General features: G+C 41.7%; 1 protein-coding gene across 1 annotated transcript in view; it reads left to right on the top strand.

The window, feature by feature from the left end:
* Positions 1–27,747, top strand: part of LOC126481933 (facilitated trehalose transporter Tret1-like) — a 67,769-nt gene that overhangs the window by 32,132 nt on the left and 7,890 nt on the right. The window contains exons 3-4 of the mRNA XM_050105893.1: positions 15,162–15,563; positions 18,462–18,788. Coding sequence (XP_049961850.1) covers positions 15,162–15,563; positions 18,462–18,788 — 729 coding nt within the window. The remainder of the gene's footprint in view (positions 1–15,161; positions 15,564–18,461; positions 18,789–27,747) is intronic.

The following is a 27,747-nucleotide window of genomic DNA, read 5'->3' as shown; positions in this document are numbered from 1 at the left end:
AAAGACATTGTTAGCACCAGTAGGTTTCTACCGGCGCAGAATTTGCAAACAACTTCAGCATTGTCAGATAGTTTTAGATATCGTGAAAGAAAATTCTGCTGCTGATTAATTTCTCCCTGATGATTACTGTTGCATTTAGTAAACTAATGGAAAATGCAATTAAAATATTCACTGTACTAATACAAATTAAATTCAGCTTACTACAGAAACATCACGACGGCAGTTTATCTTAATAAAACATTTGCAAGCATTATGAAAATGTAGCAGTTAATAGATAAAATTATGTATTCACAACAACAAAAAATATGTCGGCAGAAAACAAAAATGGCATTATGAATTTGGCATTACCGTAATGTTTTCGCTCTGACACTAAGGGTTACTGAAAGTAGCAAGACGAATTTTGCTGGAGCTTCGTTTTACGATTCTCTTACTGAGTATGTATCTGCCTGCTTGTAGCTCCGCTACAACAGAATTAAAAATCTGGCTTTCAGCGAGTCTCGAAAGGCGAACGAAAGCAGCTTTCACCTGGTAGCCAAGCATGTTACCTGGGAACTGGCTTTTTCTAAAGTGGGAAGACATCCTTTTGTGGTTGAATTGTTGGCAAATGTCAGTCAGACGTGTGCCGTTACTGTAAGCGTTTCGGTGTCTTGAATTTGTACCAATGATTTTTCTACAGGTTTTTTCTGTCCCAAATAGAGAGTTGAAGTCTCCCATTATTATTTTCTCGTCATCATGGTGAATTTTGCTCATGGTATTTTCGATTGTGTTCCTGAATTTTTCGACATTTTCGGTGTGTTTCTTATTTTCGATGTTGGTGGGGGCATGTGCATTGATGAGTGTATATTTTTTACTGGGGCTCTGAATGAGCATAGTCATAAGTCGATTGTTGATGGTCCGACCACGGTGACCGAGCGGTTCTAGGCGCTTCAGTCCGGGACCGCGCGACTGCTACGGTCGTAGGTTCGAATTCTGCCTCGGGCATGGATGTGTGTGATGTCCTTTGGTTAGTTAGGTTCAAGTAGTTCTAAGTTCTAGGGGACTCATGACCCTCGCTGTTAAGTCCAATAGTGCTCAGAGCCATTTGAACCTTATCATTGTTGATGGGTGTGATTTCTTTGACAGAGTTGACTGTAGATCTGTGTTCGAGAAATGCAATGCCGAAGATTGGTACGCCTTTCGCTACCTTTTGTTGTATTTTGCTCTTGAAGATGTAATGGTTTCCGTAATGCAATATTTCATAGTCAATTAGTCGTGGTTCTTGAAGAGCAAGGATGAGAACTTTTAGTCGGTTGATTTCTTTTGTGAGATTATTTAGTTTTCGAGTTTGCATCAATATATCGATGTTTAGTTTTCAAATGCATGTTCTCCGCTTGTAGGGAAAGTTACCAGAGATCTTCGGTATTCTGTGCCGTGCTAACCTGGACTCCCCAAAATCCGAAAATCCAACTGCCGCCTGTCGACAGCCGGGTTGTGTACCACGTGGGTAAAGTTGACTTTGCTTGCATAGTTCATGTTTGCTTGTGTTTCATTGGTTTGGCTTGGGTGATACCAGGACCGGACAGGACCAGAGGGTGTTGAAGCCTTTGGAAGCAAATATTTTCAGTCAAGCTCATTGAGCTAACAGATGGTGACCAGAGTAGCGGTGATTTTCACTCTGACGTGTCTTTATTTTGGGTTCAACGGATTGAGAAGACCAAGTATTTGATATCCTCGCTACCACCCATATAGGGGAGGGTTTCCCCTATCCGCCACACGGGATTATTATTATTATTATCGTCATTATGTCATCAGCAAATCCGATATGGTATATCTTCCCACCACTGAAATAGATATTGTTCGATTCAGTATTTCCATCACATAAATCTGGGTTATAATTACGTTACATTGCTGCTAGTAGACATATTTCTCACTTTTTCTTAGACAGTTGCTGCCTATTACTCCATCATAGGAATTTATGTGCGCAGGATTGTTGCAATACGGACGTTCAAATTATCCGATTTTTGTAATTTCATTTCGATACCAGATCGTTCTAATCGGATTCAGCCGGTCAGTCTTAATGGGGATATCCGACTACGACTCTCATCATATGATTGACTGGGTAAACCACATTCTTAATCGGACTGTTGAATCTAGATCTCTTATTTATGACAGGGCCTGAATTCTTAAACACTGTGGAAAATAATAATCCAACGTGCTTATTACAAATACGTAATTTAAATATAAATAAATTAACTACTGAGATAACAGTTTATTTACAGGGGCAGAGCCCCATCCATCATAGCAGAGCAGTGCGAGATTGGTTTCAGGGCCAAAAGAGGATAAAGCTGTTGCCGTTTGTTCCACGATCACCGAACATCAACTAGGTAGAGAATATGTGGGCAGAGGTAACAACGTCATTGCTATGTGGACCTACAAATGCAAGCGACCTTTGGACGAATGTAGAAAACGTATGGTGGGAAGTAAACCATCAGGCGACACTGTCGACGACTTAACGAAATCAATTCCCCTACGCCTTCGAGAAATCTTATGTAATGATCGTGGGTGGGTTGGTTACTAAAAATGTACTCGTCCACAAAACCCACGTGGACAATTGTCTGATAATCGGTCAAGCTTTGCTTTGTCGCAGCTCTTTAGCATACAAGTCTATTTATTTTCAGTCTCCTCCTTACAATTCTTCCAATGCAAGGTAATTGAAAAATCTCATCTACTCGACGCCAACTGAGGAATTGACTGGTGCATGTGTTGTTCAATACACAGTATTTGGCATCCACATTACAGTCAATGACTGTGTGTGTGTGTGTTTTCGCGTTCACGCACAGTCTGAATCAATGCAGTTAACATTAGAGAGACAACCAACAACGAATACTGCATCAAATAGGACTGCAAAGTATTTTAATGCGATGGGAAGTTACAAACTGAATTTTTACCCAACCCACGTCCTGCATATTACATCAAGTAAGCTGTATTAACTCCATAGTATCGTTAGCACAGACAGTGCGCTCTTGCTGTTGAGGCTCGCGACAAGTGCAGCGATTAGCAGTGCCCAATGCCGCCGCGATTTGTTTATGTTGGCTGAGCGTGGACACTGCAGCAGACGCTTCGCCATAAACAGAAAGAAATCACCTTGGCTCTGACTGCAGTGAGCGGATATCACTGCCAGCGTGTTCTTATAGCAACCAACGTGAGACTCTACTCACAGGTGCGATGGAGCAATTGCAACGGCTATCATGTCATTAGTCATCAGAATATTAACCAGTGATGAAATGTCCACTCCATTTGAATCCCAAGAAAATAGGAACCTTCTCACAAAGGAATGTGAGGTGATATCAAAATTTATCCAACACACAAAAATTAACTGCAGTGCTTTTATGTATGCAGTAGTAGCACACAAGGAAATATTATGTCTTGGAAGCGTATATTTAATTTCCTCTTCTCATATTAACGCCCTTGTTTTAGTACGAAGTGAGAAAATAAACACGAATAACTAAAGTCCCTGAGAAGCATATAAGTCATTTCCTCTTCTCATTTCATAACTTTTGTTTTAGTATGAAGTAAAAAAATAAACAGTTTAGGGTTCTGAAGCATAATATGACACCAGATTCTTATCGTAGGCGCTATCGGAAACACAAAAAGCAGGGAGCTGTCCATTCTTTTGTCCAACAGTCTGTTTCCTTTCATGCATTGCTCCCGCTAGGAAATTCTTAATTAAGGACTTGTGGGCATCGAGTTCTTCAGCAGAACAAGCCTTACGTTACTGTGCTAATTACGGTATGGAAAAAATGCAACAAAGACGAGTTCCACTAGAGCAGTGAGGATATTTGCACATGTCTGTATTCAGCAATGACTGCCAGCTGCCACAGCACTTCACAGAATCCTTGCGGCAGGCAACACAACTGTGCGTGCACTTCAGACTTCATTCAGTAAGACGTCAGGAGATGGAAACGTCAAATTAAAGTCGCTTTCCGAGTCGTATTCAATCCATAATGAGGTGTTATTAAGGTAGTTGAGCGTTCTAGCAATTACACTTTTATAATTCCCATATGAGTATTCCGATAGCCAAAAGAACCCGTTAGTGTGAAACCATCTGGAACTGCCTTAATATCAAACTGCAAGAACTTGAGACAATACGTGGACTCTTGTCTTCGCTGAGTGACCTATTACTGTTATTTAGGATTCTCCCCGTCCTAGGCATAATGCAAATGGAACTTCAGAGGCGCTTTCCGCTATTCTTGACAAACATCAGCAACTTGTAATCACTGCATGTTACAACTGCGTGATGATAATGGTTCAGGTTGTCAGTAGTTGTAGTGGTGTTATGCTGTCAAACTGCTTACTGTAACGTTAATGGTAACGCACATAATTAGCGCTGACTACCTACTTACGTAAAGATAGTGATGTGACGTCGTCGCTTGTCATTATTTGGCCTCAGCTTGAGTAATCCGATTTAACGAACGTAGTACTCCATTCGTGGACTGCTAATGATACAGTATGACTACAGAGATCATCGAGCGGGTATTATATTAATTCTGCAATGAACTGCTTAACAAATATTACCCTCGGCTATGCAGCTGGAATGACTCATTGCACAGGTACTCTATGTTGCACTTGGTTAAGTGATCAGTTTGCTGCAATCCTGCTTCTACTGTTCGTAAATACTTGTATACTTCAAAAATGGTTCAAATGGCTTTGAGCACTATGAGACTTAACTTCTGAGGTCATCAGTCCGCTAGAACTTACAACTACTCAAACCTAACTAACCTAAGGACATCAGACACATCCGTGCCCGAGACAGGATTCGCACCTGCGACCGTAGCGGTCGCGTGGTTCCAGACTGTAGTGTCTAGAACCGCTCGACCACCCCGGCCGGCATACTTGTATACTGACCATTCGTTATTCGACTAAATATGAACTATAATCTGATTCGCATATATATGGCATGGGTTAGCGCCGGCACAAAGCAATGACTAAGGGTTGGATGCCGTTGAAGTCCCGTTACATTGATGGCAAGACAAATGTTCGCAAATCACCTCTATTGCCTCAAAAAACAATTGCATGTTAAATATCGAAGGACCGACGTCCACGCTGTCACAGCGCGTTGAAACACAGCAACGACGGCAGATGAAAATTTGTGAGCGACTGGGCTTCGAACCTAGACCTCCTGCTTACTTGAATAACGTGCTGATCACTGCACTATTGTTATTAATTTTTTTTTTAAGTTTGAGAAGACTTTCAGCACCAGGTAGGCGGAGGCAAAGATGGCAGGGGTCGAAGATCCGAGGCCTGGCCACAATGCCTCCCCCTGCCTGTCACTGAGCAGCTGCATTATTCCCATGTATTCCTTTAAATAGTAAAACAAAATTGAAGTAGTAATTAAGGTAAAATAAATTAAAGATTGCCGCCTCCAATGGCGTGCGTTCCTTGTAGAACATAACTTATAACAGTGAAAAGGGTGACGGAAAAATACAGAACAAACATTCATTCAGAAATATATTCACAATTTAAGTTATTATGCACTGAATGCATATGAAGTCTGTAAGGAAGCCATATATTTTTCAACAAATGAAAGAAATTACGGAGCCGGAGGGGTTTTGACAAATTACAACAGTTTTGATTTTAGAACCAACGTAAAAGAATATTCCAGGAATAAAAAAAGTGAAAGAATAGTATTTTGCTTCTAATCAATAAAACTGTCCACCTCTTTGTAGTCCACATAAAGCAACAGATAAAAAATTTTAAACCATTCCTTATATTTGTTATTCTTCTTCAGCTTAAAACGTTCTCCAGCAATATAGAACATGTGCTCTTCTAAGTTCTAAGGTTTGTTTGTTACGACGTAAAACACACAACTGTCCCAGAAGCCACGAATAACTGTTATTCTTTGCGGACGGGTAACATTTCCAGAAAGGTTGTAAAGCTTCAGTTATCGGTGTGTGACTATCTACGGTTCTGTTGATAGTGCTAATTTCTTCCTAGTCCAGTTCCAAATTCTGATTCAATTTTCATATAACAAGGTGTGCGCTACAGTTTCTACAAGCCGACATTTCTCGCAGTATGGACATAGTCTCAATTTGATTTTCCATAATCGTTCCGCTGTAGGTATGGTTTCGTTTACAACGTCGCACCATACGACACTGACTCTAGTTGGTATAATTTTATTGTTTATATTTCTCCAGATGTTCCTCCAGTTTTTTGTGGGTTAATTAACCGGAATTGGTTTGTGAAGACGATGTCTGGTAATATAATCGTAAACGGTTCTAGTTTTGGTTTGTGCTGGTGGAAGTCTTATACAGCTCCAATCGCCATAGTACTTTGGGACGTAATCTATGCTGGCGTGCTCCATTAACAGGAGCGTTCCTATCCCCAGGATCTGACGAGAGGAACAGAAGTTTCGTGATGCCTGTCTTAGTGGCATGTATTAGTTTAAAATCACGTCTTTAATTCCAAGTCCTCCGTTTTGCATCTGCAAAGTCGCCGTGTGGAAGGATACTTTGAAGATATTTTGTTCCACACATACCAAGAGGCTACAGCTAATAATGGTTCAAATGGCTCTGAGCACTATGGGCCTTAACTTCTGAGGTCATCAGTCCCCTAGAACTTAGAACTACTTAAACCTAACTAAGGACATCACACACATCCATGCCCGAGGCAGGATTCGAACCTACGACCGTAGCAGTCGCGCGGTCCCGGACTGAAGCGCCTAGAACCGCTCGGTCACCGTGGTCGGACCATCAACAATCGACTTATGACTATGCTCATTCAGAGCCCCAGTAAAAAATATACACTCATCAATGCACATGCCCCCACCAACATCGAAAATAAGAAAAACACCGAAAATGTCGAAAAATTCTGGAACACAGTCGAAAATACTATGAGCAAAATTCACCAAGATGACGTGAAAATACTAATGGGAGACTTCAACTGTCTATTTGGGACAGAAAAAACCTGTAGAAAAATCATTGGTACAAATTCAAGACACCGAAACACTTACACTAACGGCACACGTCTGACTGACATTTGCCAACAATTCAACCACAAAAGGATGTCTTCCCACATTAGGAAAAGCCAGTACCCAGGTAACATGCTTGGCTACCAGGTGAAAGCTGCTTTCGTTCTCCTTTCGAGACTCGCTGGAAGCCAGATTATTAATTCTTTTGTAGCGGAACTACAAGTAGGCAGATACATACTCAGTAAGGGAATCGTAAAACGACGCTCGAGGAAAATTCGTCTTGCTACTTTCAGTAACCCTTAGTGTCAGAGCGAAAACCTTACGGTATTGCCAAATTCATAATGCCACTTTTGTCTTCTGCCGACATAATTTTTGTTGTTGTGAATACATAATTTTATTTTTTAAGTGCTACATTTTCATAATACTTGCGAATGATACAGGAAATGAAGTAAACAGAGATCTTTTCGAAGTCAAAAGTCGGTAATATACTACTAATTCGCGTTTAAATAGGCTCAATCGTCTTACAGACACTTAATACTTTGTTAAGATAAACTGCCGTCGTGATGTTTCTGTAGTAAGCTGAATTTAATTTGTATTAGTACAGTGTATATTTTAATTGCAATTTCCACTAGTTTACTAAATGCAACAGTAATCATCAGGGAGAAATTAATCAGCAGCAGAATTTTCTTTCACGATATCTAAAACTATCTGACAATGCTGAAGTTGTTTGCAAATTCTGCGCCGGTAGAAACCTACTGGTGCTAACAATGTCTTTAAACCAATGTAGCTTTAAGAGTATTTTCGACTAGAAATGAATTGCCTTGACGGTTGATCGATCAAGAGCGGGAAAGGTAAAATTTTACGAATACATGACGAGAAGGACAAGTGCTCGAGAGAGGACTTCTCTATCAATACACGTGCCTGAGAGACGACTTTCCTATCAATCTCCTGGATAGCTTTTTTTCTGAAATCAACAGAGTGCGTTATCATGCAGTAGCACAGGTGATATTTCTTACACTGCGACCGAACGGTGTCTCAGTTGTTGGCAACAAATTCCAGCTGTGTTGCACACACCCCTTGGGGCAGAATTCGTAGCCCAAAACACACTTTTTGATCTATCAGATTTAAAATATTATGTTCACACTACTCTTTGCTCGAGTTTACGTCTTTTGGCGGGGCTCAGCCTTTCATTTCTGCTTAGGGAGTTAACGATAAAGGAATCATAACACGTCACCAGTAACAGTACCGCATAGGAATGCTCAATGAGCGACCTGATGACGTTCAATAATAGTCACTCCGTTGATTTTTGTTGTTTCGAATTAGAGCATGCAGCACTCCTACATCAGACTTCTGAACTTTGCCTGTTGAATGCAAATGTCGCATGATGGTAAAATTGTAATCTATCACATATATCAGTAGTCGAGACTTCCTTAATACGGAAAATCATTCATGCCAGAACGATGTTTGTTGAAACAAGAATATCTTTTTCTGGCGTATTTTTCCCAAAAGCACTCGCTCCACACAGCTTTCTAGCTGCCTCCTCTGCATTCTCCCCTCTGTTATATCAAAAGTAAACGTTGTGTTGCAGATGTTGCACCTTTTTCCACTTACGACTCAATTTTACAATGCTTAACTGTAGTTCATGATTTTCAAGTTTGCAAAATCCATTGCTTAACTGCCAGATGATAACTAGAACTTCAAATTCGAAAATGACAGTTGAGGCACACACTGACAGCGTCGCGACGCGTTCACCTGGACGGCGCCGGGTTTCAGGCGGCGGGTGGTGTCTGGCCGGTGGCCGGTAGCCGCTGCAGCGCGAGGAAACGCTCGAGCGTAAGCTGTTATGATCGCGACGAAGCCACGAGCTGTCGTGCGGAATTGTTTCTGGAATACTTGTTATTGCTGGCGGGTAGAATGTTAAGCGAATTATCTTCGATGTTCAGTCAGACTCATAACTTTAGACCGAAATGTGATTTTAAATAAATAAAAAAACAGTAGGACGCGAACAGGGGACTATGAGCTTTGAATGCACGACGATTACCACTAGACCACGGGCTCACACAGCTGGTTAACATCTCGGAAGTAGACAACACTTCCTCCTAACACTTCCGCATCTTACAGTGTTGCCAGATTGTGAAGATGGCCGGACTTAGAGTTGTCAGTGGCGGTCAGTTTTATTGGCCACCTTAAGTGAACGACTTGGACTTAGTCTCTGTGGCGGCTGGCCGGCGGTCAGTTTTTATGTGTAAGACTGTACATTTGTTATATGACATGTGTGTGTATGGTACTTTCAGGGGTTACAATGTTCTTAAATTCTCATATTCTTATATTTAATTTTAATATGAATTGTCGTATTAATTATGTTGTGGCGTAACAAGCTTGCTACGCCACACTGGGAAGGGAGCCGAAAGGCACGCGTACACACACGCCGACTGGCGTCAAGTCTGGAACAGAATACGTTATGACTGCTATCAAGAAAATACGTAGCTTTGGAATATACTTAACTTTTATTCACTCCTTGTGATACATCTCTCTTGACTATACAACTGAGACTCGTAAGATACATGCACTGTTACAATTGGCGCCTTGCTAGGTCGTAGCCATGGACTTAGCAGAAGGCTATTCTAACTGTCTCTCGGCAAATGAGAGGAAGGCTTCGTCCGTATTGTCGCTAGCAATGTCGTCCGTACAACTGGCGCGAGTGCTCGTCCGTATCTCGAGACCTGCCTTGTGGTGGCGCTAGGTCCGCAATCACACAGTGGCGACACGCGGGTCCGACTTGTACTAAATGGACCGCGGCCGATTTAAGCTACCACCTAGCAAGTGTGGTGTCTGGCGGTGACACCACAAATTATAATACTTCATTCTTATGTTTATTATTGAGGAAGTTTTAGTCCACTTACTTGGATGATACCGATCGTAGAAACGTTCGAGACATACCATTTCCGAATAAAACGAGCTTTGCACGAAGGCAGGTTTCCCACTGCGACATTTCTTTGTATGAATCTCACTCGGGTAGGAAACGTCGTTACCATTGCTGAATATTTCACACGTTGGCAATAATTTCGCGGCAAACCAAGCGAAGCGGATCACTGTGCCAATAACTGGTGCTTGCAGTTGATTGCGAATCATAATACAATACAGGAATTTCACCGTAAGTAATGTCAAATAATTTTCTCATTTATTTATTTATTTTTTAATTCATTCACCTGATGTACGATTAGCAGATGAATAAGGACAAAGTTATTTCAATATACAATGCAAAACTTTCGTGTAGTAATGGTCTATGGACATGGGTAGATAAATGAAAAAGAAGTAAAATAAATAAACGAGTTTTGCACACGAGGCATTAAGTTATCACGCCTCAGCGCTAGCCATTGTGCCACCACATCGCTTGGCACATTTACTCGCAAAGGGCATGTACGTTTTGTCAGAAACGGTTGAGTATCTACGAATAAGGCGACACATATATTCGCTTACTTTGTCCCCTACTCCAGTAACCGAAATTTTTGGGTAATCGGCTTATGGGACTTGCAGTGTCCCCCTCGTAGTGCCTTTTGTCGAGTGGGCCTGCTGCTAGCCTACAATAGGAGCCTGAAGACATGCAGCCGCTCTTGTGCCACCACACTGGGCTACCTGCCTTCCTACAGCCAGACAAGGAATATTTCTTCAAGCAGCGACTGCAACACTGCACAATAAGAGTCTGGTATATTATGCTACAGAGATAATTAAAATTCTAAATGTTCAAATAAACTACGTAATGAAGAGTTACTGTAATGATCGTGAAATGACAGAAGAACAAGCGAAATTCTTACTAGAATAATTACTAGAAGAAAGACGTAATTATGATCCCTGCTCGGAGTAGCATTACTGAGCATAAATTATACGGGCAGTCAAAAACCATATTATGAAAATCAGATTCTGGAGGCTGTAGGGAGTAGCAAGATTAGCACGAACGGAAAAGAAGTTTTAAGATGAGATGTGACAAAGGACAAAACAGGATAATGGAGTGCACTCGTTGTAGATAACTCTGCGGGCATTAGATTAGAAAACGAGACACTAAAAGTAGCTGAGTACTACTATTTGGACAGCAAAAGCTGGTGGAGGCAAAGAGAAGACGATATAAAGTTCAGGCTGGCATTAGCTAAAAAGCTTTTCTTGAAAAGGTAACTATTGTAACATCTAATACAGTTTTGAAGGTTACGAAATTTCTTCTGAAAGTATTAGTTCAGAACGTAATCTTTAAGAGAAACCGATAGAGAGAAAAAAAAGAAGAAATAGATCTTTCAAAAATGTGGTGCTACAGTAGAATACTTAAAGTTAGGAAGGTTCACTGGATAACAGATGAAAAAGTACTGAATCGAATCGGGTAGAAAATACGTTAATAGTGCAAACTGACAAAAACTAGAGACAGGCTGGTAGGACATATCTTGAAGGATCAAGCAATAGTTAATTCTGTAATGAAGGTAACTGTGGAGAGTTGTAGATAGTTTGGACAGGACTACACTAAAAAAAAAATGTCAAGTGGATGTCGTGGGCAGTAGAAAGAGATGAAAAGGTTTGTACGGGATTGACTAGAGAACACAAATGTATGAATCCCGTCGTCTAAGTGAAAATCACAACAGCAAAACAGCAAAGCAAAGCTCCAATCTGGTGGAGACCGCTGAGTCGGACTCTTCCAATCATGTCATGTGAATGCAGTTTGAAGGGACGTATGAAACGACCAGAGCACAAGGAATCAAGTTCAGCGTTGGTCATTTTGGAAGAGAAGTATTACACAAAAGCAGCGGAACTATGGCCAGCAGTGAACTCGTACTACGAGGAATGGTGTGAGAGTTCCAGCTGAAAGCCTTCATGCTGACGCCCCCTGCTGCAAGTTGCAATAGCACAACCAACATAGAGAAAAGACAGAGAAAAAATATTTCTTTCCTTCTGGGAAATCAGTGATTATAGACGGAACAATGAGTACCTTGGGGGTCATGTTCAGTCAGGTCTGACTATAACACCTCGGAAATGAGATGGTTCTGCAAATTCTAAAGGCATTAGCTTCATTTGTTTCTTAAGGATTGGAGCGGCATCTGTGAGGGTGCGTAACCTCTGCACTTACTGACACGACCTTACATACAGGCTCCGTAACCGGTCAAAACAGGAGCAGTAAAATATCATTGTCTCTTATGAAGTTACGTCATTATCCAAGCGTGAAATCTCAACCATTGATCACAAGTTTTTGGTACCAGCACATTTTTAATAACCTAATGATACTGAGTTTGGTTTATTCGGGGAAGCCGTTAGGAAAATTTCGCAAATTTAGACAACAAATGATTGAAAGGATATCATTAGACAAGCAAAGAAATGTCCCCTGGACTTAATACCAAATTCCCAGACTTATTACCGTCCAGGAACTTGGAGAATTTGATAAGAACAGATGGTTATGGCTTCAGCTGGCTATCTGTGAGATCATTATGTTATGAAACGAAATCTCCTTTTTTCCCGATATTTAAGCAGACTCTGAACCCAGAGGTACATTTTGACGGACTGATTTAAGAAAGAAGCCCGGCTATCCTACGACATACTTTTGTAACGTTCAGCATGCCCTTCTTTATACCAAACGCGGTACAGTAACAAAAGCGAAGAAAAAGTACATGGGGAATTTACTACTATAGATTCCACGTATGCGTCTCCTTTTTTTCTTTATAAGGACGTAACATTGTGAAACTGTGACAGAGCTTCATCAGCTTTGCAAGAGGAAACAGAAATGGGTGCATACGTTTTTCTTACAGTCTTAACTGCAAGACTTCATATTTGGAAATATTTGTCATAAGGAGTCACAGAAAATAAAATTACAGTTATACGGGATGTATCAAAAGAATCATCCTATTTGGCACGTTTGTATTTCTGAAACTAATAAACATATACAATGAATTTTGTTTTTTGATCAACGGGAAACTCAAAAAGCTTTTTCTGATACCATTACATAGGTCTTCAACATGCGCTCCTTGAGATGCACGGCATATGCCAACACGGTACTCTATTTGTTCCCACACTGCAGCGCGCATGTCTTGATTTACAACTTCCACAGCTGTTGTTATGCGATGTTTCAGTTCAATCATTGTTGTTGGTAACGGAGGTACATAAATTGTCTTTTGTAAATCCCCACAAGAAATAACTACATACAGTAAGGTCCCGTGGCCTTGGAGGCCAGTAACGTAAGGCTGAATCATTTGGAATCTGATGATTCTTTTTGATACACCCTGTATATTCAAGAAGTTTGCTGTGTACTACGCAGAATGACGAAATACGGTTCAACACATTTGCTTAACATGATACAAATAATAAAAAATTAACTTCTTACAGGAATACAGCATGTTATTGTGTCAAAGATCATTGTATTCGATAATGGCGTGAAAGCTGAAACCCAGACTGTACACAAGAAATATACAGTCAAATGGCAGGGCGGTGTATTCTTTCAAAAAATGCTTTATGATTGGGGCTTAGCGCCATCGAAATGATTTCTGTTAATTTGACTGTAGGCTAAGATGAACTATCTGCTTTCTGTGAGCTTAGAAACGGAGGTCTGAACCTTTGAATTGCACTGGGCAATAGCAAGGGTGGCGGGGCGGGTTGGCGGGGGGGGGGGGGGGGTGGATGGGTAAATCGAAGAACAAGGAACGAAATTGCGGCAGAAGACCTGAGCCCTCTCTGTTCTTGGCTTCCGTGACTTGGGGTGCGTAGGTGGAACAGTGTTACGCGCCAAATCCGAGGGCGGGTGTTTACATTTGTTGCTGCAAATTCGGGGTAGATCTTTCTAGAAAAATTGTCCGTTAAAACTGACGAGCTAGGGATCCATAGGACGCCGATTGCGCGGTTGTGTTGTGCCCGGAAGCTAGGCCCGTGATTGGCCGGAACGTAAGACGTGCACCCTCTCCTGAATGTAGAGGAGGACGAGCTGTAATCTGCACGTGTTGGAGATCCGATAGGCCGGTGGTGTCACCCCGTGCAGCTGTACTACGAGACAATGACAATCAGAAGGAATGCAATTCCTTACTGGCGTACTGCTAGTTAGGCCGTCATTGGAGACTGTTTGAATTCACAATTCCTAGCACCAAAATCTTTCAGAATTGCTGAAATTTTTGCCACGAAACTAAATTCTTTCCACCACCATGTTTTAGGTTGACCAGTATGCTCGTTCTCTTGCTTCAGTAACTGTAGCTCATATCCGTTTTTCTCTCGCTCAGTTCTTGTCCTGTGGAAATCGGTTAACGAAATATTAAGTTTATCAGCCCCGCGAGTCTCTGGGAATAAGTAACAGCTACATTTTCTTTTGTTCTTTTCCCTCAGCAACGCTTATCTATGCTGCAACATGTTGGATCACGCACAGATTTATAAAATCCTTTCCCGTGTTACCATAGAGGTAAGCCCTATACGGATCATTTTCTCTGTTACATTACTGCCAAGTTTTCATTTCGTAAGGACAACAGCATTTATGAACATTGCTTGTTACTTAGTTCAAACTTTGTTCAGCCAAAAGTAATTTTTAATAAATCCAATGATTTGAATTCAGTCTTTTACTTCGAGCCTACCCAGGTCATTTTCCGATGCATCAGGCAATATATCTAGAAATATATGAGGTACGCCTAAACATTATGTTTGTCTCCACAAGGCCATTCTGTGCTGGTTGTTTCTGTTGCGTTGTGTTAAAAAATTGTGTTACCCGTTTTCAGGGCAAAAATTTTCTCCTACTTCATTTAACTACAATGTGGTCGTTGCACTTATGGCGTACGACCCCATCATCAGAGGATGTGTTAAAAGAATAATGGGAATCAATTATGAAGGGATTATTGTCACATTTTTGCCTATTTTCAGCCAGGAATACAGATTAAGGTCACTAGTTTGTCAGATCACTCCATGTTACCGAACACTAAAATCATAATAGGCACCTGTGATTAATAATAAAGCAAAAAGTTTTCTATATCTCACAAAATTTTCTGTATGTGATTGTGATTTGATTCTCTGTGCATTGAATGCCTCATAAGGTCACGACATCGTTATTCCGGTCGTTGTCGACAACAGCGTGAAAAGTGAGAAATAGTAATATTAATTTCTATTTCTCTCTGGAATTTCAATATTAAATTAAATGATCTACATCTGTTTAAGATACAAAATATGAGAATGTATGTAAAGCTAAAATTGAAAATATTTTACGGTTTTCCCACAGGTGTTTCCTCTCTATGTGGTGGAGATAGCACAGGACCACATCAGAGGGTTACTGGTCTCGCTTGGTCCGCTGATGGCCGGTATAGGCGCCTTCCTGATGATGATTGTGGCGTCGTACGCACCATTCGACGGCGTGACGGAGTTCATGATGGCCGGCCCCATCGTGTTTGTGGCGTCGTTCTGGTGGATGCCGGAGAGTCCGTACTTCTTGGTTGCCAAACACCGCTCGCAGGAGGCAGCGCAGGCCCTGATGCGGTTGCGTGGGAAAAGCTCGAATAACGATGTAATAGGCGAGTTGGAGGCCATCCAGAGGGCCTTGGAAGAGCGCACCAAGAACGAGATCAGCGCCGCGGACGCCTTCCTGGAACTGCGGAGGAACGCCGGCGCACGGAGGGCCTTCTTTGTAAGTTAACATAGCCGCTTTATGTCAACAACAATCATCTTTAGAGGCGTTGCACGAGTGTCTTCTCCTACTTCTCAGGCAGTCGTAATCATTTTATTTGTCCATGCAATATTGGTGGTCACGGCCGGTGTTTACTTCAGTTAAAACTTCCGGTCTGAGAGGGGGTGGTCCATACATAAGACTACGAGTATTCTCTGACTTTTCAAATCCGACTGCGGGAACCATGGAAGTAAAACGGCAATTTCATCACGGACTCGATGGGTCCCGCATTCATAGAGCTGCACACAGGTCACCATTATTCGTCGCTTCATGGCGATTGCTAGATTATCCCAGGCTGGCACATTCGTTCTCGAATAAAAATAATCGACTGTCATCCTGTAATAAAAATAATAGATTCTCATTCTGTTGACGCTAAATTGAAGTCCACACTTTATCTAACTTAACACCTTTCTCTTTACGATTACAACCACGCTGAGGTGAGTTATATGCATATATACAGAAGGTGATATGTACACGAGATATAAACGAACACTGCACTCACGGAACTGTCATTGGTACTCAGACATTCAGTGAAAAGGTTTCCAACGTGGTTATGGCCGCACAACTGGAATTAACAGGCTTTGAATGTAGAATTGTAGTTGAAGTTATACACATAGGACACTTCATTTCGGGAATCGTTATGGAATTCTGAATTCAGAGAACCACAGTGTCAAGAGTGTGCTGAGAAGACCAGATGTCAGGCATTACCTCTCACCACTGACAAAGTGGTTGCCGACGGCCTTCACTTAACGATAGAGAGGAGCGGTGTTTATGTAGAGTTGTCAGTGCTAACATACGAGTAGCACTGCGCGAAACAACCGCAGAAATAGATGACGGAACGTATCCGTTTGGAGAGTGTGGCGCAATTTGACGTTAATGCGCAATGGCAGCAGACGATCGACGCGAGTGCCTTTACTAACAGAACGGCACCGCCTGCAGCGCCACTTCTTCGTTTGTGACCATGTCGTTTGTACCATCGATGACTGGAAAACCATGGCCTGGTCAAATTTTAATTCGTAAGAGGTGAGGTAGAATTCGAGTGTGGCGCAGACCTTACGAAGCTATGGACAAGTGTAAACACAGCCCTGTGTTTACACTTGTCCGCAACTTCAAATGGTTCAAATGGCTCTGAGCACTATGGAACTTAACATCGGAGTTCATCAGTCCCCTACACCTAGAATTGCTTAAACCTAACTAACCTAAGGACATCACACACAGCCATGCCCGAGGCAGGATTCAAACCGGCAACCGTAGCAGCAGCGTGGTTCCGAACTGAAGCGCCTAGAACCGCTCGGCCACAGCGGCCGGCTTGTCCGCAGTTGCACGGAAGATTACACACCTCTGCTGTCGGTAGTGGATGCCGTACATTTTTTTGCGGTTATTCATCATTCTTTTACCTTCTTGGTGGTTGTAAAGATAGTTTCAACGCAATATTTGGCTTACACTTTGCCGATGCGGTCTAAATTTTTGTTAATAATCGTTAGGAAAACTTTACGAGTTGGCGACAGTTGTTCCTCATAAATCCCGATTTTCTCTATTCTGCATCTGAGTGCTGGATCCACCTAATTGGAATATCCATTTTACTTGAAAGCCTACTGTAAGCCATTCATCTGATCGGCTCACAAATTTTATCGGCTCTGTTCACCAATGTGTTAATGGCATCTGTTTTTTGTCTTGGGTAATAGTTGGAAGCCTTTAGTGGCAATGGTTAGCTGCGTTTTTACCTCCGGAAACTTCTTCCGCAGTCGGAGACGTATCGTAGTTTACATATAAACCACGCCTCTCAGCCCTGAAGCATTAAATGGAGACCGAACACTGGTTAAAACGAAGGTCATCCTCTTATAATTGTAGTATGCTGCGTGTGCTCACCACAAATGCATGGACTACCCTAGCTGACCTTCCGTTAGATCTAAATTCTCAACTGATACGACACACTACTGACTTAGTGTCCATGCTCATTCACCTCTTTACTCGCGGTTTCTCGCCGATTCATGTAAGAGTTCGAGCTTCGTGTACACCTGCTCTGAAGGAACCATCGGCTGTCTTATCCTTAATTATATATACGTTGTGTCTGTTCTTTCAGACTTTTCTACTTGCCCCGTTGTTGTAAGTCAATGCCTACTGAGCAGGGCACTACGTCAATGGTGTGTGGTATAAGCTGAGAATTTGGGTCTGACGGGAGGTGGGCTAGAGTGGTCCTTCAGGTTATGGTAACCATTGTGTCCAGATGGTGCAGTCGTCCGCGCATGTGCCTAGTAATCAGAAGATCTGGGTTTGAATATAAGTCTGACAATTTTTTTTAATTTGCCCCATTCATGTAAATCAATGCTGATGTCTTTAATTCCTTGGTGTCTTGATTCATACTGGCTGCAGGATCAAGCTGGTGTCTGCTCTTTTGGACATGTCCGAAAGAACAGACGTCACATGTAAATAGTTTAGGTGAAGACAGCCAATGATATCTTCAGTGTAGATGCACACCAAGCTGTAACTCTAACAGGAATTGGTGAGATACAACATGTAATGCGACTAATGAGCAGGGGTGTTACATCATTAGTATGTAGTATCAGATGAGAATTTGCGTCTGACAGGAGGCGTGCCAGAGTAGCCCGTCCGGTTGTGGTGACCACTGTGTCCGTATGTCGTAGTGATCAGACCATCTGCCTAACAAGCGTGAGTTCCAGGTCTGAATCCCAGTCAGGCACAAATTTTCAACCTGCCCATTGATATAAATCAATGCCCACTGGCAGCTAATGTCTTTAATTCCTTTGTGTCTTGAAAACTTCTATGTTCGTGCTGAATATCTGTCAGCTAAATTGGTCCTCCTGTCAATAAATTGAGACTGTCCTTTCCTTATGACAGCTGTCGATTACTTACGTGATCGTGCTGGTGTTCGGAGGCAGCGCCACCATGGGCGTGTACTCGACGCAGATCTTCCAGACCACCGGCAGCTCACTAGACGCCAGCGTGTCGGCCATCATCCTCTGCGCCGTCCAGGTCGCCTTCAACATCCTCGGAGTCCTCCTCGTGGATCGAGTGGGCAGGAGACCCCTCGTACTCTTCTCCTTCGGAGGCTGCGCTGTAACTGTGGCAGCACTGGGAACGTACTTCTACTTGATGAAATTCGGCAATAAAGGAACCGTCGACAGCCTCTTCTGGCTACCATTGACAGCGCTCATTCTATACTACGTAAGCAAACATTAATTTTCTCGTCTACTCATCTCGAGTACTCACGTATATATTTCTTTCCATAAATCAAGTATGAGTTATATAATAATATCTAAAAATTATATATTATGTAGCCTGTCGAGTGTAACTACCACAAAGTCCTGAAGGAAACTTTAATTCGATATTCAAAATCTGAATAAATTTGACATGCACAGTATTACGAAGTATTTAAAAAACAGTGGAGAATAATTCTGACTAATGCAGTACGCAATGTGTTTATTTTTCTTTTATTCATACGAACATACAATATCTGATGAAAAGTATCCGGCCCTCCTGTGGCGTCTGGAATTGACCACTAGATGTCAGGAGAGGCACACCCGCCAATATAAGGGGTGCCAGTATAAAAACAGGCAGAGAGTGTTGTGTTGGCTGTAGAGAAGTAGTAGACAGCAGACTGGGGCGGTCAGAGTTCAGTAACATCGAACGTTGACTACCCATTGGATGTTACCTGAATGAATAAATCTATCAGAGACAAGTCCAGTGTTGACCCAGTTGATTATTGGTGATGTGATTGTTAAATGGAAATGCGAAGGGACATGTCACGGCGCTGTCGGCTATTGTGGAAGATGGTTCCAGAAAAATCTCCAGGAATTAGCGGAAGAAATCACTCGTGAGTGTTGGGACTTGAAAAGAACGGAGTGCCGGCCGCGGTGGTCCAGCGGTTCTAGGCGCTCAGTCCGGAACCGCGCGACTGCTACGGTCGCAGGTTCGAATCCTGCCTCGGGCATGGACGTGTGTGATGTCCTTAGGTTAGTTAGGTTTAAGTAGTTCTAAGTTCTAGGGGACTGATGACCACAGATGTTAAGTCCCATAGTGCTCAGAGCCATTTGAACCATTTGAAGAACGGAGTACAACGGTCGAGCGGCTCCCCACGACTAACTCATTTGGGTAGTCAGTGCTAAGCGGTATTTAAAGTGGCATAAAATGCAACGCCAATGGCCAGCGAACGACTGGAAACGAGCGATCTGGTGCTCTAAATCAGCAAATCCCCTGTGGCAGTCCGATAGAAGGGTTTGGTATTGCCATATGCCTGGAGAAGACTACCTGCCATCATGTATAGTGGCAGTAGTGAAGTATGGAGGAGGTGATGTTACGCCATTGGCGTTTTTCTAGTAATTGTGAAGAAAACTAAATGGAGAAGGATATGAATACATTATACAACACTGCGTTCAGCGTACAGTAGAGGAACAGTTAGGAGACGATGATTGTATCAGAATAACAATGCACCCCCTGCTATAAAGCAGCATCTGTGAGGCAACGGTTTGTTTGCAGTAAAATTCCTAAAATGGACTCACCTGTCGAGAGTCCAGACGTTAACGCAATGAACATCTTTGGGATGGGTCGCCTTCTCTCTAGATCAGAGTACCACACATCACTACCTTCTGTGGTGTCGTCTCTTGAGGTATAATGCACTGTCACTCATACACAGAGTTTCAGATACCTCACGGAACACACCACGTGTTAATGCCCACTAATCACTGTTCTTCAAAAAATTTAGAGTTGCCTCCATTCTTTACAAATATAGACTATTCCACCGAAATTGAGGCCAAAAAGTAAGAATATGGGGCCAGGAACTTTTGATAGCTCTTGGGTCAAAGATATTTATTTATATATAAATACGTAAGAAATGTGTCCCTTTTGGGTTTTACCTACGTAGTTATACGCTTGAGCGCTTCTGTTTTTGTGATTTTCGTTCGTAATCTGCTTCTGCGGCCCCTCTCGTAACATTCCAACAGCCCTCTGTAAGTACAGATGAGTTCCATTTGCCCTGACACCTTATTTCCATTGCTGAAATGTCTTCATGGAAGGGCTCTCCGTACTCTTCTCTCACAGTGTCCCAAATGGCTGGAAAGAAGTCGAAATGTGAGACCAAAAAGTGGATCCTGAGCGGCATATTGCGACCTGCCCCTTGGTGGGCCTACGTCCTTATTAATTCATTAATATCTACACTCTAATTTTCAGCTATTTGATTTCCCAAGATACTGTAGACATGATTGAGGACCTCGGCGGCTACTTTCTTTTTCCTTAAACAGTTCTTGAATTTGCAGTCCAAGGAATAGTCTGTTTATCATCTTAGCATCACTGAAATGTGGGAATTTTCTTTTAAAATACTTGAAATCTTATCCTCGATTCAAAGCTATCTCTAAATTCTTCAAAAGTTCTAGCTTTATGTGTGAAGATGGAAATAAAAGTGTACTGCATATTCCGTTTTCTGGCCTTCACCATTTTCGTTTCAGGCCAGGTATTTTGTACATGGTGTAATTTCCTATCGCTACTGTCCCATTCGCAAAGCAGACAGCAATATTTGGTGTATTCTAATTGCATTCCGACTATGATAGCAATAACCTTTAGATCGATACATATCTGCCATTGATGTAGTTTATAATTGACATTACCACGACCAATTTAAAATTTTCACATCTCGTCTTTATATGTACAGCGTGACTTTACATGAACAAACGAGAGTGTGTTTCCGTTGTGAGGCAAAACAGATTTGAAGCTAAATTTAGATGAGTCAGTGGAAAGTCTCCAGTCGTCGGAACTATGCTCCATTCTCAAAGATGCACATCACTGTATGCAATAAGATTGTTTTCCATTTCAAAGAATCTCGTTTAGTCTCTTTATCGACGTCTATATACATTTTTCCGAGGAGATTCCACTGCGGAAGCCTGGAGCCAAGAAGTTCGGCCTTGCTTTTTGGCAAATCCCACTTATTTAAATCATTAAGTTCTTCTTGAGATATTTAACGTGTCCCGCTGGGAGAGATCGTTGCTTGTGTATGATCTGGAGCTTGCTAGAAAGACTGAGCGGCTGTTTGCATTCGCCCTCCATGTCTTCATCAGACTCTAGGACACATAGGAACAGGCAGCCTTTCTCCATACGGTACTAGTATTGTAGCTGATGGCACCGTTGAATAAGCGATGGTCAGCTTTTTGTTTCGACATTCCATGTTTAACAGCAGCCGCCGTACAAAAATAACAATCAGTCACAGGATATGAAGGTTCTCGCCAGGTCTTTTGCGAATGGAACTGACTTTACTGTTTTATTTAACCAACAAAGTAAATTTACAGAACCTGAATTACAGGAAACATTAGGTGCCGAGGTTTATTTTACAGACGAAGTAGTGGTAATATGCTGTCTTTATTTTGGATTTACTTCGCGCTTCAAGGAAACGAAAGTCACTTCCCTGCACGTATGTAAAAAGCTGTTCACAGTGTTAAAACACTTACGTGACTTCTTAATGTCGAATTAACCTGAAATGTAAACGAAATAAAGTTACTTGGGAAAATTTTAATTATGAATACGTCTTTCACAACCATGAAGATAATAAAGATTTGCGCTTGAGTTTCTTATATATCTGTGACAATTTAACTTGAAACACAGAATTACAGAGAAAGGTCAACAGATAGGTTCTCCAAGCACAAAAAAGGACATCTGTGTAAACATTATGGCTGCTCTACGTAAAATTATGGCATACTCGATGTTGACAGCCCTTATTTGTAACAATAAAAAAATTACCAACATTGTAAAATTTTCCTCCGTCTTAAAAAATCAATTCCCGGTTTTTCATGGGATGAGAGCTCGTTTATTTCACATCTAAATGAATGAGATTGATTATTTTTAACTAGAACAGATTTTGAGCATAGATGAGATAGGTGTACGGTTGTTTTTGATCAGAGAGGTGACACTTGTTTCCACAAATCAAGCACACATTAAATAACTAAATCTCAAAATATTTTGCTATGTAATGTGACAAAACTTTATCAGTCAAGAAACACGTTAAACGCCATAAATAAAACTGACACATATCCACAGGGAAACTTCAATTCGATAATTAAATTTAGAACAGATCTAATATGCACATTATTGACAAGTATTTCAGAAAAGTGAAGAGATTATGCAAATTACAGTGTGTTTATTTTTATGTTACGTATATATGCTTTCGTACTTTATGTTCTATCGTTTGCAGTTCGGATCCAAAACATCTAAGATTTGATTCCCAGTCAGTCTTAGGATCTTAATCTGTCCCCAGTCACTTCTTTCACTTCTCACAATGATTTGTCACTGTGATAAATTCTGAGACGTGCCATGGTTCGGTGGCCACGTTAGAATGTAGGTACCCAAACAACTGACTGAGGAGGTCACTTCAAAGTTCAGTGGAAGGGATGACATCCTACCTTCCTTAGCACCATAGTTGGTGTTCAAACCAACCTTCGGTTTAATAAAGGATATACCTTTTTATTTGCTGCCTTAATGCAACTTTGTTTATTGAACGGTGTCCCATAAAGTATGCAACTTTTGAGTACATGATAATACTGAAATTTATTGATGAAGTAAGTAGTTTACACGTTATTGCAGGGTATGCTACGTGTGATGATGTATGCTCTCGTTACAAGTCCATTCCTGCAGTCCAAATGAAACAGCTTGCGTCATCTTCTTGAAACGAAACCACTTCGTCGTTCATGCGATTCGGTTAAAAGTACCAAAACTCTCATAATATATTGCAGTAGCGTTTGCCTTCCATAGTTAATGCTTTCCTGCCTGCCATCTTCAAAAGACGTAGGTCTTACGCCCTCAGACGAAATACCGTATCACACAGTCACTCGTTGTGGGTGCAACGGCTCGAGGGACTTCTGTTCCCCAAATTCCGTAATTTTCTTGTTCAAGAAGCTATTGAACAGAAAGTGTGCCACATCAGTGATGATTATTTTCTTGATGAAATCGTCCGATGTTTGTTTCCCATAGGCCCAATGAGGAAATCCTCGGCACTTTTCACGATCATTTAGATTAAGAACTTGTGACATTGTATTTTATAGAACTAAAGGTACAAATCGTCTTTCAGAATTCATTCCATTCTAGCATTTGAGGAGCTGCGTTCTTTATGGGACACGTTTCATTATGTCTCATATAACGCTAGTAGTTATTTTGTGCAGTGATTTTACATGCATTAATCATGCTACAACTTGTCATCATTTCTGGTGCTATAATAATGTTTCAGGTTGTGTTACATGCCATGAAACACTTATTTTGTATACTGTCTCCATTTTTAATCGTTACTCAAGAACTTCTTCATTTTATCACGAAAACACTCTGTTTCACCTTCGAACATTGGGGCATTGAAACGCTTATTCATCTAAAAAATGGTTCAAATGGCTCTGAGCACTATGGGACTTAACTTCTGAGGTCATCAGTCCCCTAGAACTTAGAACTACTTAAGCCTAACTAACCTAGGGACATCACAAACATCCATGCCCGAGGCAGCATTCGAACCTGCGACCGTAGCGGTCGCGCGGTTCCAGACTGCAGCGCCTAGAACCGCTCGGCCACTTCGGCCGGTGCTTATTCATCTGTCATGGGCGATTATTTCTGTACACTACTTCAACTACTCTCTCTTGCAGAATCCTCGAGTTTTCAGGACATTCTGGAAAGCGTGAACGGCTGACTCATAAGACAAATATTACTAGTTGTGTCACGTCCCCACCTGAAACATTTTGGTTATAACCGATACAACCCTAGAATAGATTCCACAAATTCATAGTCTCTGTTTCTAAGGCGCAACACAGTTTGTTCACTACCCCATACCCTTAGATAACCGGCACCTTTACTCATCAGTGATTGATACTCATTTATTTTCTGAAGATGAAAAGTAAGATAGAATGCAAAATTATGTTTCGAAAATCTTAGACAGTATTTAAGTATTGTTGACGTTCTTACATTCTGTAAGCGAGTAATGACTTATCTTTGTCTGGCCATTTGTGTTCAGGATCGGAAGAAGGTTTTCTGCCTTCGTGTTATGGCGTGAAGAACTGTCTCCTCTGGGGTTCATTATTCCCAATAATTTTCCTTTGACTTTATCTTTATCTGTGGAGTAACTTGCTATGTTTCCTGTTAAAAGAACAACTTCTACTCCTCAATACCAAAATATTTCTAAACAACGTAACCCTTTCCTGCTGATCTTGGTTTCTTTATTGTAATACCTTTTCCACATACGGGCATTGGACTAAAATACGAAACACTGCGAGAAATGAGTGTTTCATCTACATCTACGTCTATATGGATACTCTGTAAATCACATTTACGTGCCTGACAGAGGATTCAACGAACCACCTTCACAGTATTTCTTTATTATTCCCATCTCGTACAGCGAGCGCAAAAAACGAACACCTATATCATTCTTTGCGACTTTGATTTCCCCTTACTCTATTGTGATCGTTTCTCCCTATATAGATCAGCGTCAACAAAATATTTTCGCAATCGGAAGAGAAAGTTGGTGATTGAGATTTCGTGAGAAGATTCTGCCGCAATGAGAAACGCCTTTGTTTTACTGATGCCCACCCCCAACCCTGTATCATTTCAGTAACACTCTCGCCCCTATTTTGCGATAATACAAAACGTGCTCCCCTTCTTTGAACTTTCTCGATGTTCTCCGTCATTCCTCTCTGGTAAGGATCCCACGCCGCGCAGCAGTATTCTAAAAGAGGATGGACAAGTGTAGTCTAGACAGTCTCTTTAGTAGCTCTGTTACATTTTTTAAGTGACCTGCCAATAAACCGCAGTCTTTGGTTAGCCTTCCCCACAACTGTTTCTATGTGTTCCTTCCAATTGAAGTTGTTCATTATTGTCATTCGCAGATATTTAATTGAGTTTACGGCCTTTGGATTTGATGGATTTATCATGTAACCGAAGTTCAACGGATTGCTTTGTCGCACTCGTGGATGATCTGCCAATTTCCGCACCGTACAAATGTCTTTTCTAAATCGTTTTACAATTTGATTTGATTTTCTGATGACTTTACTAGACGATAAACGACAGCATCATCTGGAAATAACCTAAGACGGCTGCTCAGATTGTCTCCTAAATCGTTTATATAGATAAGAAACAGCAAATGGCATATAACACTACCATGGGGAACAACATAAATCACATCTGATTTACTCGATGACGTTCCGCCAGTTACTACGAGCTGTGGCCCCTCTGACAGGATATCTCGAATCCAGTCACAGAACAGAGACGATATTTCGTAAGCACGCAATTTCAGTACAAGCCGCTTGTGTGGTACAATGTCAAAAGCCTTCTGGAAATCTAAAAATTCTGAAACAATTTGAAATCCCTTGTCAATGGCACTCAACACTTGATTTGAGTAAAAAGCTAGATATGTTTCCAAAAATGATGTTTTCTAAATCCGTGTTGACTGTGTGTCAATAGACCGTTCGCTTCGAGAAAACGTTCGAACACAGTTTGTGTTCCAAAGTCTTGTCGCATTTCGACGTTAGTAATATGGACCTATAATTTAGTGGATCTTTACTGCAACCTTTCTCGAATATTGGCGTGACTTTCCAGTCTTCGCGCACGGATCTTTCGCCGAGCGAACGGTCGTGTATGGTTGTTAAGTATGGAGCTATTGTAACATCATGGCCTGAAAGGACCCTACCTGGTATGCAGTCGGACCGTGAAGACTTGCTTTTGTTAAGTGATTTAAATTGCTTCACTACTCAGAGGATATCTACTTCCACGTCAATCATGTTAGCAGGTGTTGTTGATTCGGATTCACGAGTATGTACTTCGTCTTCTTTGGTGAAGAAATTTCAGAAGGCTATGTTTAGTAACTCTGCTTTGGTATCGCTGTCGTCTAGAGTATTTCGATTGCTACTTCGCAGACAAGGCATTTATTGTGTCTTGACGGTAGCATATCGCACATACGACCAGAATCTTCTTGGATTTTGATTTCGAGACAAAGTTTCGTTGTTCTTCAACATAAATGCAGATGCCTTTCAAGTCTGCAGGTTTTGATGTTCTATTTCACCAAGAACTGCCCTTGTGCAGTGTCCTAAAGAACAGATACCATCTTAGTATATATATAGATAAGGCTCACCGGCCACTTGACCATCTCCTTCTTCTGTGCGGATGCACAAAAAGTGCACGAACTCTTACGGGAATCGGCAACGCGCCGCGAGTAATGAGTATATTGGGCGAGGGCACTACGACTGTAGTGCGGGAAAATACGTTGGGAATATGGGTGTCGCGGGAGGCGTGCCAGAGATAAATCCCTGCAGTCGCACTATCCTCTGTGTCCTCGGTGGCTCAGATGGATAGAGCGTCTGCCATGTAAACAGGAGATCCCGGGTTCGAGTCCCGGTCGGGGCACACATTTTCATCTGTCTCCGTTGACGTATGTCAACGCCTGTAAGCAGCTAAGGATTGTCATTTCGTTGTAATAGTGGCATCCTTGGTCAGAACGCATTTCTGTGTACTAACTGCATTATATTGGAGTCAATTTAATTCGAACGTGGGCAAAGTGTTCGTGCACGTACGATCAGTGATTCCGCGACCAGGGTAGCCGAAGTGTTTGGCGTTTCAAGAGATCTCGTACCGAAGATATATACCGCATATAGGGAAAGCGGGAAAACATTATCCGCTGAGACTCAACGCAGACAAGAGTTTGTGTTGACTGATTGTGACAGGCGGCCACTGAAGAGTATTGTGGCTAGAATTAAAAGGACAGCAGCAGCATGAGTTAATGCATATCAGAATGTTGCACTCGTGAAACCAGTCAGCCTCAAAACAACACGAAAGCAGCTCCGTAAGTAGTGACTTGCAGGGCGGGCAGAAATTCCACATTGACTCATAAGTGATAAAAAGGCCTGTAACAGGAAAACGTGGTGCCAAAGGCATAAGAATTTAACTGCCGAGCAATAGACGAATGCCATTTTATCTATTGAATCTTATTTCACACTGTTTCCAACTTCTGGCTATGTTAACGTTCCAAGAATGAACCATGATGGAGGTTCGATGATGATTTGGATAGCCATATCGTGGTATTCCATGAGCCTTAGGGGTACACTGCAAAGTCGCGTTACTGCCAAGGATCTTGTGACCATTTTGGCTCTTCACGTCAGTACCGTGGTGGTACAACGTTTGT

The sequence above is a fragment of the Schistocerca serialis genome, chromosome 5 (genome assembly GCF_023864345.2).
Source record: "Schistocerca serialis cubense isolate TAMUIC-IGC-003099 chromosome 5, iqSchSeri2.2, whole genome shotgun sequence".
In the NCBI taxonomy this organism is placed as follows: domain Eukaryota; kingdom Metazoa; phylum Arthropoda; class Insecta; order Orthoptera; family Acrididae; genus Schistocerca; species Schistocerca serialis.
This window is presented reverse-complemented; position numbering and strand designations above follow the sequence as displayed.